General features: G+C 43.3%; 2 protein-coding genes across 5 annotated transcripts in view; one reads left to right on the forward strand and one right to left on the reverse strand.

Annotated features, from left to right (window-relative positions):
• The window catches only part of CLIP4 (CAP-Gly domain containing linker protein family member 4), a 97,975-nt gene that overhangs the window by 36,355 nt on the left and 44,244 nt on the right, over window positions 1-17,376 (reverse strand). For all 4 annotated transcript variants that reach the window (XM_061475378.1, XM_061475377.1, XM_061475374.1 and 1 more), the window contains exons 5-6: window positions 16,239-16,344; window positions 14,907-15,046 (exon numbers count right to left, since the gene is read on the reverse strand). The gene's annotated coding sequence lies outside the window, so the exon portion shown is untranslated. The remainder of the gene's footprint in view (window positions 1-14,906; window positions 15,047-16,238; window positions 16,345-17,376) is intronic.
• PCARE (photoreceptor cilium actin regulator) lies at window positions 1,796-10,767 on the forward strand. The gene is made up of 2 exons (XM_061475384.1): window positions 1,796-6,006; window positions 10,242-10,767. Exons 1-2 carry the CDS (start codon window positions 2,270-2,272, stop codon window positions 10,369-10,371), a joined length of 3,867 nt encoding a protein of 1,288 aa, XP_061331368.1. The 5' UTR covers window positions 1,796-2,269; the 3' UTR covers window positions 10,372-10,767.

Here is a 17,376-nt window from a genome sequence, read left to right on the forward strand (position 1 = left end):
CAAATACAACAAACAATTCACATGACATTAATGGCCAAAATTCCCAGTGCAAGGAATGGAACTGTTGGAGCTGCTTTTCAAAGAAAAGTCACAAGAGATCTTACAGCACAAATATGAAGCAGCTACATAAAGACATCTCTCAGTTCCCACTGTAAACAGAAGGGGGGGGAACTAAGGATAGTTGCTTGATACACTGTGTTTTCCTTGACTTACTGTGGAGGGCTATAGCACCCTGACAATTAGGATCACCAAGATGAAGCAGCACCCTAAATCTGCTCCATTTCTCCCCTTTGAACACATCAGACACATGCCTAAAAGAGAATGCAAAAAGGGCTGGGACTGCTGTTTAGAAACTGGTGGTGAGAAACAGAAGCAGACAGAGCATGAGCTACATGACTTGCAAGAAGCAGAGCCAAGAAGTAATTACCTGATGCTCTCCAGAAAAGCACTGAGGGAAATTACAGTGCCATAGTGTATACTAAGTACAGTTTATGGGTCCCAGAAAAATTACTTTAGAGAAAGCACACGGAGTTTTAAAATTTTCCTGGGAATCACTGGGGACAAGTCATGTCTTGTTCCCAGTAAAACAAGGTAATTTTGCTGTCCTCGTTGAACAGAAAGAGAGATTTGAACAATAAGGCTACAGAGAATTACAACTTTCCATGCATGTATATTCAGCTATTGCACTCCAGCACCAAAGAATGAAAGATAAAAGCAGTTCTTTAAAGTCTGAGAATGTTTTATAGGCTTGGCAGCATGCAAAGACACTTGGGAATTGGACAAGATACTTATGACTAGGCAGGTGGAAATCACATTGCTAAAGAGAAGCAGTTGGCCAGCAGACAGCATTAGGGTTGGCCACTGCTGTCTATAACCTTTGTGACACCAAGAAATGGCCACTTTCAGTAGAAAAGCTGCATCTAGAAATGAAAAGATGAATCTACCTAAGCCAGTCTGAGTAATGAAGAGGGATGAATATTGGGGGCAATTGCTATTATCACCCTCATCCACATGCCGCCCTTCATAAATAAATACTTGGAAAAGAAAAAAACCTTCTGAGTCACCCAATTCCTACTTTGGCTTCTCTAATTCCTCTTTCAGGGTGGTATTATTCTGGCCCGACCTCATACACTATTCAAACAACAGCGTTTTGTGGTTTATTGGTGTGATTTTTTTTGGGGGGGAGGGTGTCCCAGAAATGCATCTGCATTTTTGTTAGCTTTTTTTCTTAGAGTTTTAACCCATAAGTCTTGCAGTTAAGAAAACTGAGCCCCAGCTGATGAAAAAGAAATAAAGGTAAGGAAAAAAGAACTTTCATTTCTATCTTTTTTTTAAATCTGAATTTCTACAGTTTAGATCCACTGGTGCAAACACCATCTTAACAAAATCTGCAAAACTTACTCTGTTATCACGCAGCTTGGATTTTCAGCAATTTAGAAGAGAGAAAGAAAAATACTTTCCAAGAATGATCATCTGAGGGGAAGAAAATAAATCTAAATCTTGTTGGGAAGTCTTAGAAGGAAAAAGCAAACAGCTTGTCACTTGCAAGTAAGGGAAAGTTTTGAAGACCTTCAAGGCAGAAGTCCAGAAGCCATCTCTAACCCATTTGATTTTGTGTCTCTCCAGGGGGTATGTGCCCAGTCAAAGTCACCTTTGTCTTGGTTAAGGAGTATCCAATGACATTTACAGGCCTGTTCCAAGTAGTTTCCCTTCAGAAAGGTTACAAAATACAGTCTCTTCCTTTGGATCTCTGCATTCAATTCTATGCTGTGTTTTTGCAAAAGGGGGGAAAAAAAAGGATTAGGTTCCAAGTCCTTTTACCTCTGAATATAGTGCAGAAAAAACCCTGCCTTTATAAATACAACATGAATGCTGACTGGCTAGTGCCTGCTTACCCTAATGAGCTTAAAATCTTATTTGTGGTGGACATCTGTCAAGACAGAAGTGAGGCATGCAAGTCCTCTTAATCCATTAGCTCTAAATCCAGCAGAGCTTTCACACTCCTTTTGTGAACTGAAGAAGAAAACCTGACCTGGACTATAGAATGGAACAGTGCACAACTTCAAGGACAGACCTTAGGCAGTGAGCACGTGAGATTTCAAGGCAAAGAGCAATGAAAACTGACAACAAAACTGGGATCATGATGGAAAACTCTTAAGAAACTGGCCTGTCTGCAGTTCGGGATGAAACAGTGAGTTTGACTTTTTCTTTTGTTTTCCCTTGTTCATCTGATTTTAAATAAAAAAATACAGCCAAAGACAGAGACAGGATGGGCTGCACACCTTCTCACAGTGAGATTGCTAGTACTATTGCAAGAAGCGGTCTATGGGCTTTCAATACACCCAAGAGTATTTTGCATATTGATCCAAGAGATAAAGGAATCCGTATGCTGGTTAAAGGTTCATCTTGCTACAATATTGATGAATTCCCCCACTGTGAGACCCAGGGGAAAGATCACCTAAGGGAAAAGGAGGCTAAACTACCAGAACAGGACAAAAATGATAATTTGCAGTTATCTTCTGAGGCTCACCCAGATCCCCAGATTTCCGAGGAAGGCAAGAAAATACAGAGGACAGCCACAGATGCCGAGACTGTGATGTCTGAGCTGATTGAATCTCAAAAGCACATCACTGAGGCCATACAGATCAGAAAGCAAAGCTCCTGTGAATCAGAAGCATCAGCTTTCATTTGGGATGACAAGAATGAAAGCAATGTGAAGCAAATCCCAAAGAAAGGAAAGAAGCAAAAAAATCATAAGCTGGCAAAGCAAGGTCGACCTAGTAAAGTTAAAGAGAAGTCCATTTCAGCCCTGTGTGAGACAGAGAAAAAGGTAGATTTCCCTGAACTGCTTGTTAAGGCTCACCAGAGTGCATATGCCTACTTAAATCCCAACCTCTCCAAGTATGAAACTATACTTCACATGGCCAGCCAGGCTACCCAAACTCAGCTCTTCCTACAGCAGATGGTAAGCTTTCTCCTTCTTCACTACGATGAAATCAACCAGCTCCTGGAAGAAATCGCCAATGACGGGGAAAATCTTCTCAGAGATGTAGGTGGGAATTTGGCCTGGCCAGCAGAAAAAGGTGATCTGAAGGAGCACCCTGATCTTCTGCAACAACTACTGCAGTACACAGTCAATAAAATGCAGTTACTGAGTGGGACACTGGCCTCCCTCACCTCCGATGCCCTGCAGGAGACATGCAACTACTTGCAGTCTGCTGCAAACAATTTAGAAGGAAAACTGAAAGCAAAGCAAAGCTTTGATGAGCGACTGCTACGGACAGTAAGGCTGCTTGAAGCCTCAACAGTGGGATCCTCTCAGTCCCACGGTGATGACAGGACTCTCTATTCTGAGGACAGTGGCATTGGTGTGGACAATGAATCCCTCAAAGAGTTCAGTGCTCTCAGCCAGCATGGAGGACAAGGAAGCTGTGATTCCTATACACACGGGCATCTGTCCCAAAAGCACACACATAATAGTACAGTGTCACCGGGCACAGCCACATCCCGCAGCTGTGTACTGGAAAGGCATTTTAAAGATACAGTTTATTCATCCACGCAGAGTAAGGAAGCAACATCTTGTCAGGGTGGAGTACCAGGAGGCATTTCCACCATGCCCCAACGTGCAAACTTGAGCAAAAGCCATTCCTACAACTCCTTCCAGTCTGACTCTACTCAGGACGGTGATAATTTCAAAATCTGCGAATCAACAGATTTTCCTTCTGAAGGTGACGATGAAGAGAGCACCCTGGGGGAGGATGACAACACAAGTTTATCAGAAATGGGGAAGGATGCTTTGCCAAGGAGGCCCCTGTCTTCACCTGCAGTCACTGATAACACACAAAGGCAATCCATCAAAAGGACAGAGAATGTGGAGACAGAGGAGATTATTCTGAAGATGAAAGATGCCATCAGTGAAAAAATCAAGTTTGTCCCAGCTAAATCTGGGTGTAAAGAATGGATAGAGGATGACAGTGGAAGAGCAGTCCAAACAACAAGGCCCAGTACAGCAACGGGCAGCCAGAAAACCGTCAGGAAACAACGACGGTCCAGGTCAGAGGAATCCCTCAGAAGCCAGGCAGAGGACCCAACCCTCTTAGAGCTTCAGAGAACTCAGAAAGAGCTCAGCAAAAGGCTGGAAATGTTTTACGGAAAGGATACAGATAACAAGCCAGAGCCTTGGAAATCAAGAACAGCACTTTGTTTGCAGGATGAGCAAAACACACCTAGGTCCTCTAGCAAACTGAAGGCGTGCCTCTCAAAAAACTTCAGCATCCTGCCTAACCAGGATAAAGTCCCTTTGTTCATGGTTGACCAAAATCCTGGCCATCAGCTGGAGGAAGAAAAAGGCAGGAAGCCTTTGAGAGCTGCTGTGCCTACCCAAGAGACATCAGGAGGCAATGAAAAGGAGCCTCCCAGAGCACAAATGCTCAGTGGCAGCAGCTGTGCCCCCCGACAGTCTGTCAAAAAGCTTATTGAAACATTCAGTCCTGTTGACACTCTTGTGAAAGATGCACATTTAAGATCTTTAGGACCAATAAAGTGCATCAGAAAATTTGGACTTCCAGTCATCCCACCCACCCTCCCCTTTCAGAGAGGCCTGGCACCTTTAAATCTTAAGCATCGTATTTCACCAGTAGAACACACAGACCCTTCAAACACTAGTGGAGTTTCTTCTAGCTTTCCAAATGCCTTTCCTCCTGCACCAGCTATGGAATTAAGCAAGAAGGACACAAAGGAAGAGATTGACGTAGACACTGAGAACTTGCCACCACCACCACCGGAAATGTTAATGGACACTTATTCTGACTTATCTGAGCCTGAAGAAACTGCAAGAATAGAAGGGAACTCTTCAGAAGATGCCAAAAAGCTCACCAAAGCAGAATTTCACGCTACTAAGAGATCGCAAGTTTCCCCCAGAATGAAAGCCTCCCTTCAGTCCATTGACTTACTGCCAAATAAAAGTATCAGTGGCCCCAGTGTGATTTCTAATAAGGGTCTAAGGAATACCAGTGCAGGGGACGAGAAAGTGCAGAAGTACTCCCTGGAGCTGAACCCTACCAACATGCATGTCCCTAGCCAGGAGGAGATACTGGAAACCCAGAGAAAAGAAGCTGCAGATCTGTATAAGCAAACCCATAAAATTATTCCTCTTCAAAATCCCAGTGGGGTTTCAAAGCTACACAGGAACAGCTCAGAGAGCAAAGAGCCCGATTCACCTGCAACTTCAGTGCAATACCAGAAGCATGGTTCTCCAGACTCGCTCAGGAGAAATGAAAAAGGCTCAGTGTTTGCCAGGAGGGTCTCCCCAACGAGAACTCCTTCTCCACCAACTGAGAAACGGGTTTTCAGCCCCCCAGCACACCACAGGCACGCTCTGCAGCCTTCTAGCAACCCACAGCCGAGCTCACCCACCATGCAGAGGAAACCCAGTCCCCCCTCTAGCCCCAGGGTGCCCAGCCCACCCCTGCAGAAGAAGCTATCCTCTCCACCACCCCAGCGAAAACCCCTCAGCCCTCCCGTGGGGCAGAAGCAGAGCTCCCCAACGCCACACCGGCTGCTGGGCTCCCCAGCCTACCGCCGAGATGCAAACCCTCCTTCATTCCTCACCACTCCTTCCCCACCAACCTCCCCATCCCGCTCCTGCAAGGGCCTGAGAGCTGGGCTGGATGCTGGGGACGAGCACCAGCTCTCCTCCTCCAAGAGGAGCAGCAATGTCCATTCAATATTTTGCCCAGCCACATCTTCCTTATTCGAAGCCAGACCTCCACCAGTACCCATGAAACCCTCTGCAGAGGTGACCAGCCAGCCTGAAGCTTCGCCACATACCCAAAAGAGCAATTTGCTTTTCCGGCAGCCTGGAGACCGGGCCAGAAAGCTGTCCCTGAGCGCTGCCAATCCTCAGCCATTTGTGAGGAGAAGTTACTCTGACCGTCGACCAGGGGTGCAGTTTCGTCTTCCAGCTCCTGTAACAGCTGGCAGTGAACCCGCACTTCACCAAGCAAGGTAAGAATCTCTCTGCTTCAGGCCAAGAAAGCAGAAATACAGCACTGTGTTGGCTGCCTAAACTCCCTATGGGAATTTAATGTCGTTAAAGAGACTGCCCCGAAAAGTGCCCTGTTTATATGCAGGTCACACAAACATCATGCGCAGGACACATGAACACCATGTGCAGATGTTTGGGCAACGATAACATTGTAGTTGGACTAGATGATTGTTGTAGGTCCCTTCCAACTCAAATACTTTATTCTGTTGTCTTGCCCCAGATTTCAGAATACTACCAGTCTGAACCCCTTCCCTTGATTCAGCCATGCCATAGGTTGCTCAAACCTTAAACTTACACATCTGCTGTAACAGGCATCCCAGGAAAAATTCACTGTTGGTTTCAGGGCACAGAACCCCCCCCTTATTTATGTGGGGGCTAAAGATATCCACACTCAGTTCTTAAAAGCTCTGAAGCGACCCTCAGATTACAAACATTTTTAAACAACCATGAGAAGGTAAGCCTGGACCAAGAGGAAGGGTATCTTTCCTAACATCAGCCTCTAATCCAGTAAACTCTTCAGCCAAAATCATAGAATCATAGAATAGTTAGGGTTGGAAAGGACCTTAATATCACCCAGTTGCAAACCCCCTGCCATGGGCAGGGACACCTCACACTAAACCACGCCTCCCAAGGCTCTGTCCAACCTGGCCTTGAACGCCACCAGAGATGGAGCAATCTGTATCAGGATGTTTCAAATCAGCTGGCAAGAATGACAGACTGAGAGTGTGCAGGCAAGGATCTCTATGGATGTAATTATAGTTTGAAATTCTGAGCTTTTTGGGTAGACTCTCAGATCCAGGTGCTGATTTCAAGTCTGCTGAAGACTTGAAACAGCCCAAGCCCAGTTTTCAAAGTGGGAAAACCTCCATGGCTGCTGGAGATTCACTGCTCTGAAGAAGTCAGTTTAAAGATCAACACACGAACACATGCCAATTCTATGCTTGCAACCACTGCTTGCAGAATTTTAAAAGATCCAGGCTTAGCTTCAAATTTGATCTACCACTTAAAAAAATAAGCACAAAACCAGCCAGGAAACAGAAATGGGTATGTGGGAATACTCAGAGATCAGTGTAACTGCCTGGCAGGACAAAGCATTGTTATTCTAGTTTCTCAGCATCTCAGGATGTTGAAATCCATTAAGCTCTAAGCTACACCAGAGGATTAAGACCCTTCTCAGGTAACCCTTCCTCATGTGAGGAGTATTTTTGCTTTTCCCCACATAATAACTGTAACCGTGTGAATCATCCCATGGGTAGGGATTGCAAGACCAACCCTAACAGGAGATAAAATTGCACTTGTAAGTGCACAGGCTCTCCGTGTATTGCAAGTACAGAGACAGTCGTGGAAATTGAAATTGGGTGCCCAGGCATTCCGTCCCCAAGGACCAAAGTTTTCCACACTGAGAGTAAAGGAACCTGCTGAGCAAAACATGCAAAAAACCACTGGGAAATGCATTCCCAGTTCTAATATTGCATTATATTCTGACATTTGAAGATTTCCTAAGAAACCTGTACATTGTTGCTGGGTTTTCTATTGTTGTTATGTACTGTGTAAAGTCAGCATTGCCTACTCCACTGCCTGCTAGCAGAAATAAATCTTTTCAAATGAGGCTTTATGTCAAACCTTGCAAGACAAAAGTCCTTTCAGTTTTACAGATCAATTTTAAAAACAGCCAATTACAAATTGTTAGCTAATTTATGCTTCATTACCTTCCTATTGTAGTCTGCTGGAGCATACAGATATAAATATTATTTACAGTGGGGTTTTAATATAAAAAACCCACTGTAAATAAAATCATCCCTTTCATGAAAAAAATTAAATATCCTGGTGCCATGATATACAGCATTCTGGAGGAACAAAATGTATCCTGAACTAAATTTGGCTTAGCATTTACACCAACAGACATCAAAAGTAGTCCTACTTTGTTAGTCCAAATTTATATCAGCATAAGCCCATTGATTACCATATGCACCGATTTAAGCTGCAATATATTACTACTGTGTGTTTTCTTACACTTAAGCTTCCTGGAGTAAACTTTTACAGACCTTGCACTGACTGGTCCGATAGAAATATCACTGCAAATGTGCCAACACGCAGAGAAGGACCATTTTAAGAATCAACATATGGCATCACTGCTGGTTGTTTCACCAGAGCAGCTGTCACAGCTGTGAGCACCACATCCCCATGCACAGATGCTGAGCCTTACTCTTACAGGGCTCCTAACAGACAAACTACTGCACCCTGCTCCATCTCTCTCCTTCAAGTTCACCAAGCAGCCAGGGCTTCCTCTGCTTTGCAGCTCATTCAGCTGACAGAGGGAGACTTCAAAATGTCTCCCTAAACCAGATGTTGCATACCTAAACCTCCTCATTCTGGCCATGTTTGTATCTGGTCTCGCATCCACAAGCTATTCCCACCCAGCTATCAGTCTCCTTTCCTTCATTCCTTCCCTTGCTCTACCTCTCATTGCCGTATCTAACAATGTGTTGGGTTTTTTTCATCAGGGGTGTGTATTAGCAGCTTCAAGCCCTAGTCACAGGAGAGAGGGGAGACAGAATCAGACCTGCCATATTGTCACTCTTTTATGGCAAAATCAGTTAGCCAGTTTCTCCCACGCTCCCAAATTCTGAGATACATCCTTCCACTTTCTCCATGCCCAATTAAAACACCTGTTTGCTGAGAAGCAGATTGCAAAGTGTTTTTCATTAGGCAGCTGAGTCCCCACTCCCACCTACCCCATTTCAGCAGAAATTCTAAATTACTTTTGGTGAATATGGCTTCCATCTCATTTTCCTAGCTATCACTGCCAGGCATTAAATGTCAGTATTGTGCACAGATCTGCGTGTCTCCTGCACACTCACTGCTCCACTAGAAGGCAAAAAAGCACTTCTTTTGAAAGCACGTGTTCTGCCTGTCCCATGCTCTAAGGAATATCAGGACTTAAAACATTGTTAGCTCTAACTATGCCTGGAGCTAGAGCTTTTGTTATTAGTCTTAAGGTACCTGGATGAGAGTTTCGGTTTCAGTGCTCAAGTCAGTACAACTGGTTCCCATTTGGACAGCCCGTGGATGGACAAACTTTGCTGGTTTCTAAGCTTGGTCACTGGACAGCAATCAACGGTTCTTGCCATCCTATTGAGGCATAACATACAATTGCTCTGCTCGTAGAAATCCTGTTAACCTGTAACAGGATTTCTACATATGCAGTTAATTGAAATAATATTTCATTGAGACTGCTAATCTTCCAAGAGGTAGAGCAGAGACCAAATATTAAATGTTATTTCCTTTAAGAAACTGTTCAAGGAGGGCTTGAGAATGGATTGGGTTGACTAGATCAGGCCCAAAGTAAGTAGCCCAAGTGAAACCTTCTGCAGCTTGGGGATAGTTGAATCTAAATTAGTTTCATGACCAGCTATGTATCATAAATCTCTTCATTCAGCAGCCCAAATCACTAAAGTCCTAGCAGCCAGAATAGCAACATAACAGCTTGTTTGTAGTTGAAAGCTAATTCAGTTTAGCAGCTTATGTACTTAAAATACAGTAATGATTCCCAGATAACTCTGGTATATTTCCCCACACTAATCTTAAACCATTTTAATTAGTTACAGCAACACAGGGCACATTTCAGCACAAAGGCCCATGGTATGAGCTATTCATGACTAGCTCCACTGCTATAAATCAATCTTGATTCATAAAGTCCCTGTGCCCCTAGAGATTGCCAGTGCAACCTCAGGAACATCATTTACACTTTGCGCCTCAGTTGTCCTGTCTCCAGAATGGCAGATTTATACCATCAAAATACCCATCCCACAGTCATGCTGCCATACTCAGAAATCACAGTAACCATGCTAAGCAGATATGTAAAAGAGGAAAGACCTTTCCTCCAGCAGAGTCTGAACCAAGACTTTTCACTAAAATGTGTCGCTATCTGCAAGTGAACCCAGATTCACACCCAGCAAACAGACAAAATGTTTGCTTCCCAAAAGAGTTTTAGGAAGGAACAGTACAGTGCTTTTGGCATCACAAGAAAAAAGTCTGGATGGTGCATATAAAAAGCATGTATACAGGAGGAAACAGCAAATGACACAGGATCATGCAGCACTTGTGCTTCATGGGTTAATGTGGCCTAATCAGTGCTGTTTTTAAAAAGCCATGATTCATTAGACTCTTAACTTAAGCATCTTTCCTTCTGCAGCTTGGAGGAGAGCCCTAGGAAAGCAAGTGACTCTTGGAACAGCCTCTGCAGTCCTGAAATCAGAGAGTCCAACAGATCTGCTTCTCACCCCGAGCTGTTCATCGTGGGCCAGGGGCTGCAGAGGGACTGACAGCAGACGCACCCATGAAGGCAGAGACATGAGCAAGGCCAGAGCCCCCACAGGGAGGAAGCAGCCTTACCCAAGCCTCCAAAATGTGGCTTTTTTCCTCTCAAGGAAAAAAACATAATGGCATTGGAGCTAAAAACCCAAACTGGCTGAAAAAATATAATGAAATACCAGTAGAGCCAGGTGCTTCTCCTTGGATTGCATTTCATGGTTTAACTCAAAGATCTACACTGAGCCAAAGAAACACTTTGCAGCTGGGTGAGTCAGGGGCAAATTGGTTTGATAAAGACAGCACCTGTAGCCAAGTCCTTTGTTTCACTGTTTAGAGAAAGTAGTTCAAAAACTATCAGAAATAATCATTATTTGCCATGCTATTTATTCAGGAGGCATCACAATTTTAGTTATGTAAAAAATGTTGTGCTGTTGTGACATTTTGGGGGGGGGGGGGGCAGTTATCATCCTGAACCAATTGAGTTTTACTGCAAAAACATCAATGACATCAGCAAAGGCACATCTTTAAGTATTTATCAACGTGTAGTGAGAGAGTAAGGTCAAACACAAGTCAAAACAAAGTAATCCCCTTTAAAGGAATAAAATTAGGGATCTTATTCCCTCAGAAAGGCTTTGATCTTCTAAATCACCTTTGATTATCACATAATCTCATCACTTCTAGTTCCCAGGGTACAAGGCTTAGATTAGAGTAGTTTTGTAATAGCCCAATCAAACAACGTTATAAATCCTGAGGCACCTAAGGACGTGTATCTTTTTTCCCCATAAGAGAATACTACCATAGAGAATTCTGTTGTCCCCAAAGCAGGTTCATATTCCAATTTATGCAGTTTGAGGGATTTATTGCAATTCCACAGAAGAGCCCAGGCAGGTTCTTGTTAATAAAACCACACATTATTTAAAGTCGATTAATCCTAGGGTTTTACAGCACCCACTGGAATACAGCCTCAAAATTTACTGGATCTTGCTCACCTAACTAATTTATCATCATAATTAAAATGTAATTAATCTCAGTTAATTTTACATGTTTTCACATGCAACTTTAGTGCAGAACAAGATCCAGAAGATAAAGGACATTTGTAGTCTTATTTTGATAGGAATAATTTCAATTTCTCCTACAGTTTTTATGATGGTGGTATCTGGGGCACTTCACCTTCACACATTATTTTTAACCCTTCCTGCCCACCTTCATGATGGGGGAACTGAGGTTCATCTTATGTTGTATAAGGGACCCCTTTGGATGCTGAACTACTCAGTTTTAATCTAGTGCCTTAATCACAACCATCCTTCAATAAGTTCAGTGCCATTTTAAACCACAGACACAAGGAAACCTTAATTGCTATGTCTAAGGTGGGTGTTTGAATATAAAGAAGTAACTTGCAGTTAATGGATGCACTGAATTGTCAGGGGTTTGTGAGCTTGAGGTGGGAAAGCAGCCAGCCATACACAAAGTGAACATCAAGGAGATGTCAACAGATCCACCTTGTAATCACACAGGCAGATGTACCATCCCTTCTCAAGCTGGAAAATCTCCAGGGAGATACTGCAAAGTTTACCAGCAGGGCCAGTCTTTCCCATCATCAGAATTGTAGTCCTCTCCCTACTGCATGAAAATACAAGTACAGTCTTGCATGCATTTCAGATTGTCTGTTCTACCGGCAGTAACCACCAGAACAGAAACAAACCAGAACAAAACAGCAATAAACTGGCATTTTGCATGCCTAAATGTAGCTTTGAAGATGAAAACATAACAGAGTGGGAGGACAGCTTCTGCTCAGCTACTACAACCATTTTCTTTCCTCAGATTTCATGCTGAAATTTCCCAGCACCATGATGGGTAATGAAGTATTTTTTTTGTATCCACAAGCACCAAATTCTGTGGTGCAAGGCTTCCAGCAGTCAAGCTGGAAGCCTTCCCACATGTGTGCTAGCTGGATATGGAGTAAGATATAGTATCTTTCTGCAAAACCCAGGCTCCCTTCAGGATGTGGTACATGAGCTGGCATCCTAACACAGCATCTCTACCACTGAGGCCATGGTTGTCAGGAGGCTTATTGCAGAAACAACCCCACCTAAACACTGAAGCTGATGAAGGATTCTGATGCTGCCCTAATGATGCTGCAGCAAACTGAGCACTGTATTCAAGAAACAGAACTTCTTTGGGAGTGATCTACAAGTTTGTAACGCGAACTCATGACTATGTATAGCAAACTGATTCTCTTCAGTACAGTTAATGTATAGGACTCCTGCAAATAAGGTATTTACCTTCAATTTGTATTGCAAACATGAGATTAAGAGTAACTGTAGCATACAGGAAATGATGGTTTGGCTCATCGCTTTTTGGAAAAAATTAATTTTTTTTTGTAACGTATTACAGTTTTTTTTGGACAACATTTCCATTTTTCATGAATACAACATTTATGGAATACAATTGTTTTATAAGACCATATTCAGCTTTAAGATTTATTTTTTACCTGATGTAAATAAATCAGAGTTTTTATATGCAAGGTATGAGTTTGATCTTTCTTACAATTCTGTGTGCAATCATCTTAAACCTTAGCCCAGTGTTACGTTCTTGATTCCTTCCTTAGTACCCTAATTAGTGCCCCTTGCTGTAAGAAACTTGCTGCCTTTTTCCCACCCCAGCACAAGCTTCTCTTGTTCTGTGTTTTACTGGTAGATCAGTTAATCTAGGTTGCATTTCCATTAAGCAAATAATGGCTTTTAGGCTGTAAGATCCCACCTGGACACTGACAGACCAGAGCACAGGTCAGCTGTGCTTCCCCCCCCCTCCCCTGCCCTAAGCTTGACCTACCTGGCAATTTTGTACTCAGTTCAGTAGAGCTTCTATGTACAACCACAGCTACCTGAAGCACAGGGCAGGGAGTTTGTCCTATGCGTTAAAATCAGAGTGCACTCACTGCAGTGGAGTCTCATTGCAGAGGGGTGGAGCACAGAATGAAGCAGTATCCTGTTGTCAGCCAGGGCTTCATAGCCTGTTATCTTAAGTTTTCCATCTCAGATTTCCTTTTCCTCCTAAATTTGCACACAACTGAGCCAAGATGCAAGCTATATTTAGTTGAGTAAGCCAAGCACTGACAGTACTCCAAAGCACCAGGAGGACCATGCATCATCCACGCCTGTTTGAAGTCCGATAAATGGTTCTCATAGGAAAGAGCAATGACTTTAAGGACCTCCAAACAGCGGGGGTACAGGCAGGTACAAAGTTTCACTGCCTTTACTATGATCTTTTAAAGAGATTTGAGGCAATATGGGGATGCAGAGGCAGGTAAATATGTAATTTATTTCCCTACTTTTTTCTTCAAAATTAGGTAAATGTTGGAAAATCCAAAAGGACACTTTCACTGTTGCCATGGCAACCCTGTAAGCTCACAGAACTGTTCTTCCCTGCAACGTGCTGCTCTGCCTGGGCTTTACTAACCCACAGTTAGATCCATAGCTCAGCAAACACACATGGCCACATGAAGTGGTTTTTTTTTCCTTCAGAAAGCCTCCTGAGCGCATCACACATGCATTTTCTTCACTTGCATTAGAAACTGGCAACTACACATACTCTGCTGCCAAAACAGCAGTTTTACAGTTTGCACCAGTCTGCAAAATGTTTTTCCCTAAAGCAGAGGAGTAACAAGTGTTTTTCCCTAAGGTGGAGGAATAATAGCAGTGGCAAATGAAAATTTAAGTTTAAAAGATTCAGATTATTACGAAATGAAACTGTTTAGTCCCTTGAAAGGCAGCAATGCCAATGATCATGCAGTCCACCAAGAGTCAGAGCTGAACCCAGAAGTGCTTGTTCCAGCTATGCAGGAATTCATTCTGCTGGTAAGCACTGGCCACAGCAATAAATTATCACATAGCTCTGGGCTGACTGGCACCCAGGCTGCAGCATAAATAGATTTGAGAATCCCTTCTCACCTGTCATTGGCCTCACAGTCAACTCATCCTTCGGCAAACAAGTTACAAACAACACTACTTGCCTGCTGTCCTGGGTAAATAGACATACACATGGCTTTTCAAAAGCAGTGGAACTTTTCTCATGTTTCCCCTTCTTATACATAAAATCACAACTGGAGACAGCTATGAGCCAGAATGGACTCAGATTGCCAAAGAATGAAGCTTTGGAATTTAGGCCAAGTTTTCTTTGTTCATGTCTATGTTAAGCACAGAATACATCTAGTAAGACAACTTTAATCTATACAGGACCTTTGGGTATGTTGCCCCTCAAACATGTGCGTAAATGACACCATTGTAATGACAAATAATCAGTATCAGCAGCAAACAACACAAAGAAGTAATGGCAAAAGGCGAAAAGGAGAAGAGGTCTTGTGAGAAAAAAATATGGAGGACCATACTGAAGCCTCACTGGAGTTGCACTGAGGAATATTTTAGGCCAGCACTTACTGGACAAGAGCAATCTCTAAGTTTGGAAAAAGCAGCTTTCTACAGCTGTGCAACAGGAACTACTGTCAGGCCTGGGCAGGACCAGAAGAGGGGCATGCTGTTACCATTACCTTTAAATGGAGTATCACTGCAGGATCTCTGGAGAATGAAAAAACAGCAACTGCCGGGCTGTGCAGGGAGGTCCCATGGCTGCAGAGGTCCTGCTCCTACCAGGGCCATCAGGCTGGCTTAGCTGGAGGGCAGCTGTTCCCTGGGGAAGCAGAAGCATATTTGGTTTGTCCTGGGTGATACCGACAACAAAAAACTGCCAGAATAATACAGCAGGTAAAACAATAGAGATCCTAATACTGCCACAATTCTATCCCTAGGAAAGTCATCTTACTAGTATGACCAATCTCCCTTCTTGAAACAACACAGAGGGGCTGTTTGTTGCCAAAGTTACTTAAAGGTTCAAGTCAACCCTGGTTGACTAGAGACGTTCTCACTTCTGCCTGCATCAAAGGCAGTATGAAAGTATCAGGATTCAGTGTCAGCTGTCAGAGATTTGGTAGCAATGCAACCACTAATATTCCCATCACCACTACTTATCATGGATGAAAACAGCCACCTCCATGCAGCCCCCCTCCCTCTGCTGCAGAGGAAGAATTCAGCACCTGGCTCCAAACCCATCTCTACACTGGGCAAGAGCAAATTCTGCCAGAATCTCTTTATTACACTCCATGACCCAGCTGCATCTCTCCCACAACAGTTCCCTTCAAGTGCATTCTTTACTTCTCTGCTCCACCTCTCACAGCAACACCATGAGGCAGCATCAATACTATTTACAACAGGAGCCTTCAGCCTCCCCACTGTACTTTGGCCCCATTCTTCCTTCCTTATCCTGCCTCCCTGGCCACTGTCCCTATTTGCGATTAATTTTTCCATCCCATCCCCAAACTCTTCTTGGCACTGCCAAGCTCGTGCATTTACATCCCTGCAGGGGTTTGAGGCTGCACCTCCAAGAACATTCAGGGTCCAGCTAACACATCTGCACAGCACAAGCAAACCCTGAAGAGCAGACAAACCATGCCACCAGGTACATGCTTTGTCTCTTGGTGAGAAGAAATGCCCATTTGAGGGGATGATTAATTTTGCAGACTGGATTCAGAGTACCTGGCACCACTGTTTCTGCTTATGTAACTCCAGAGCTCTAACGACCCTTAGCACAGGAAGGTGGCACAAGACCACTCTCTCCCTGTTCATCAGGGAAACATAAGCTTTCTTCGCTCCTGTGTGGCAGAATCCATGTTACATTTTATCCCCCACCTTCCCTTGATGACAACTTTTCCATTCAGCAAGCAAGAGGAACCATCTCTGCCAGTCTGTCCTGGGGCTCTGGCAGGATGTAGGCTAAGAGTAAGCCAATGGACAAAATGGCCATACATTTCTTTTGCTGTACTAACCTCTGTGGGTTAGCAGCTGCACATTAAATGCAATAATCCCATTCATTATGCTGGCCCTGCAAGGGCAGCTTGCAGCCTCCTCTCTGGTGAGATTTCTGTCATCAAGCTATAACCAAAAAAAAAGTTAGGAAGATTAAATACTCTTACCAATACTGGAGAAAGATCCAACACTGCTATGCCTGTTGTCTGTATCACCCAAACCCCTTAGTAGCTTCTTAACAACTTTTGAGACATTCACCTGTGCAAACCTGTGGCAAGAGAGCTCACCTGAGCTGATTTAACCATTACCTTGAATTAACCCTCTGCTTGTCAACTGCAGTCACACCTTCAGCTAAACTTGCTCTCCCTGTGGTTGGAGAGGCCCTCTCATGGGGAAAGTGTTTCAGCTCAAGAGTTAAAAAACCTTAAACAGTGAGACACAAACTAGTACTGGTAGGCAACGCTTTATTCACCTATTATTTTCTAAGTATGTCTATAAATACATTATTTTCCACAGTTACCAACTGAATTTACACAACGGGGTTTTATTTTGTTGGTACTTATGCAAGCTTCTCAGCAAACATGAGCTCAGGATATAAAAATTTTGAAAAGTACTTTATTATTATTATTATTGGTTTTTTTTAAAGCCAAAATCAAAACGTGCTATGGAAATCTGTAACTATAAACTCAGCAAGGTAAATTGCACCAGCAGCTACTAGAGACTTGTAAAGAGGTCACCCTGTAGCTTGGCACATATGGCATACACTGGTACATACAGTGCACTGCATATCCTCTGATAACCCCACCACACCTCTGGGCCAGCAGGTCCTGCTCTCTCATTCTCTGCTTCCTAAGCCAAGCCATCTAATCCTACAGCCTCAATGCTTTCAAAGCCCTTCTCTTACTTTCTAAGTAAACATATATAAAAATATACATATGTTTAGTACTTTGCAAGTATGTATATAAATATATTGTTTTCCTTTCCACAGTTACAAATTGCCTTTAGACATGGGTTTGGTTTGGGTTTTTTTTGGTATCTATGCAGGCTTCTCAGTGAACGTGAGCTCACAATATAAAAATTTAACTTGTTTTTTGTTTTTGAAAAGCCAGCATCAAAACATGGTTCATAAATCTGTACCTATATACTGGGTAAGGCAAA

This window comes from Pezoporus flaviventris, unplaced genomic scaffold (genome assembly GCF_033815535.1).
Source record: "Pezoporus flaviventris isolate CSIRO_AGI_PZ_B2104156 unplaced genomic scaffold, CSIRO_AGI_Pfla_v1 ptg000083l, whole genome shotgun sequence".
Taxonomy (NCBI): domain Eukaryota; kingdom Metazoa; phylum Chordata; class Aves; order Psittaciformes; family Psittacidae; genus Pezoporus; species Pezoporus flaviventris.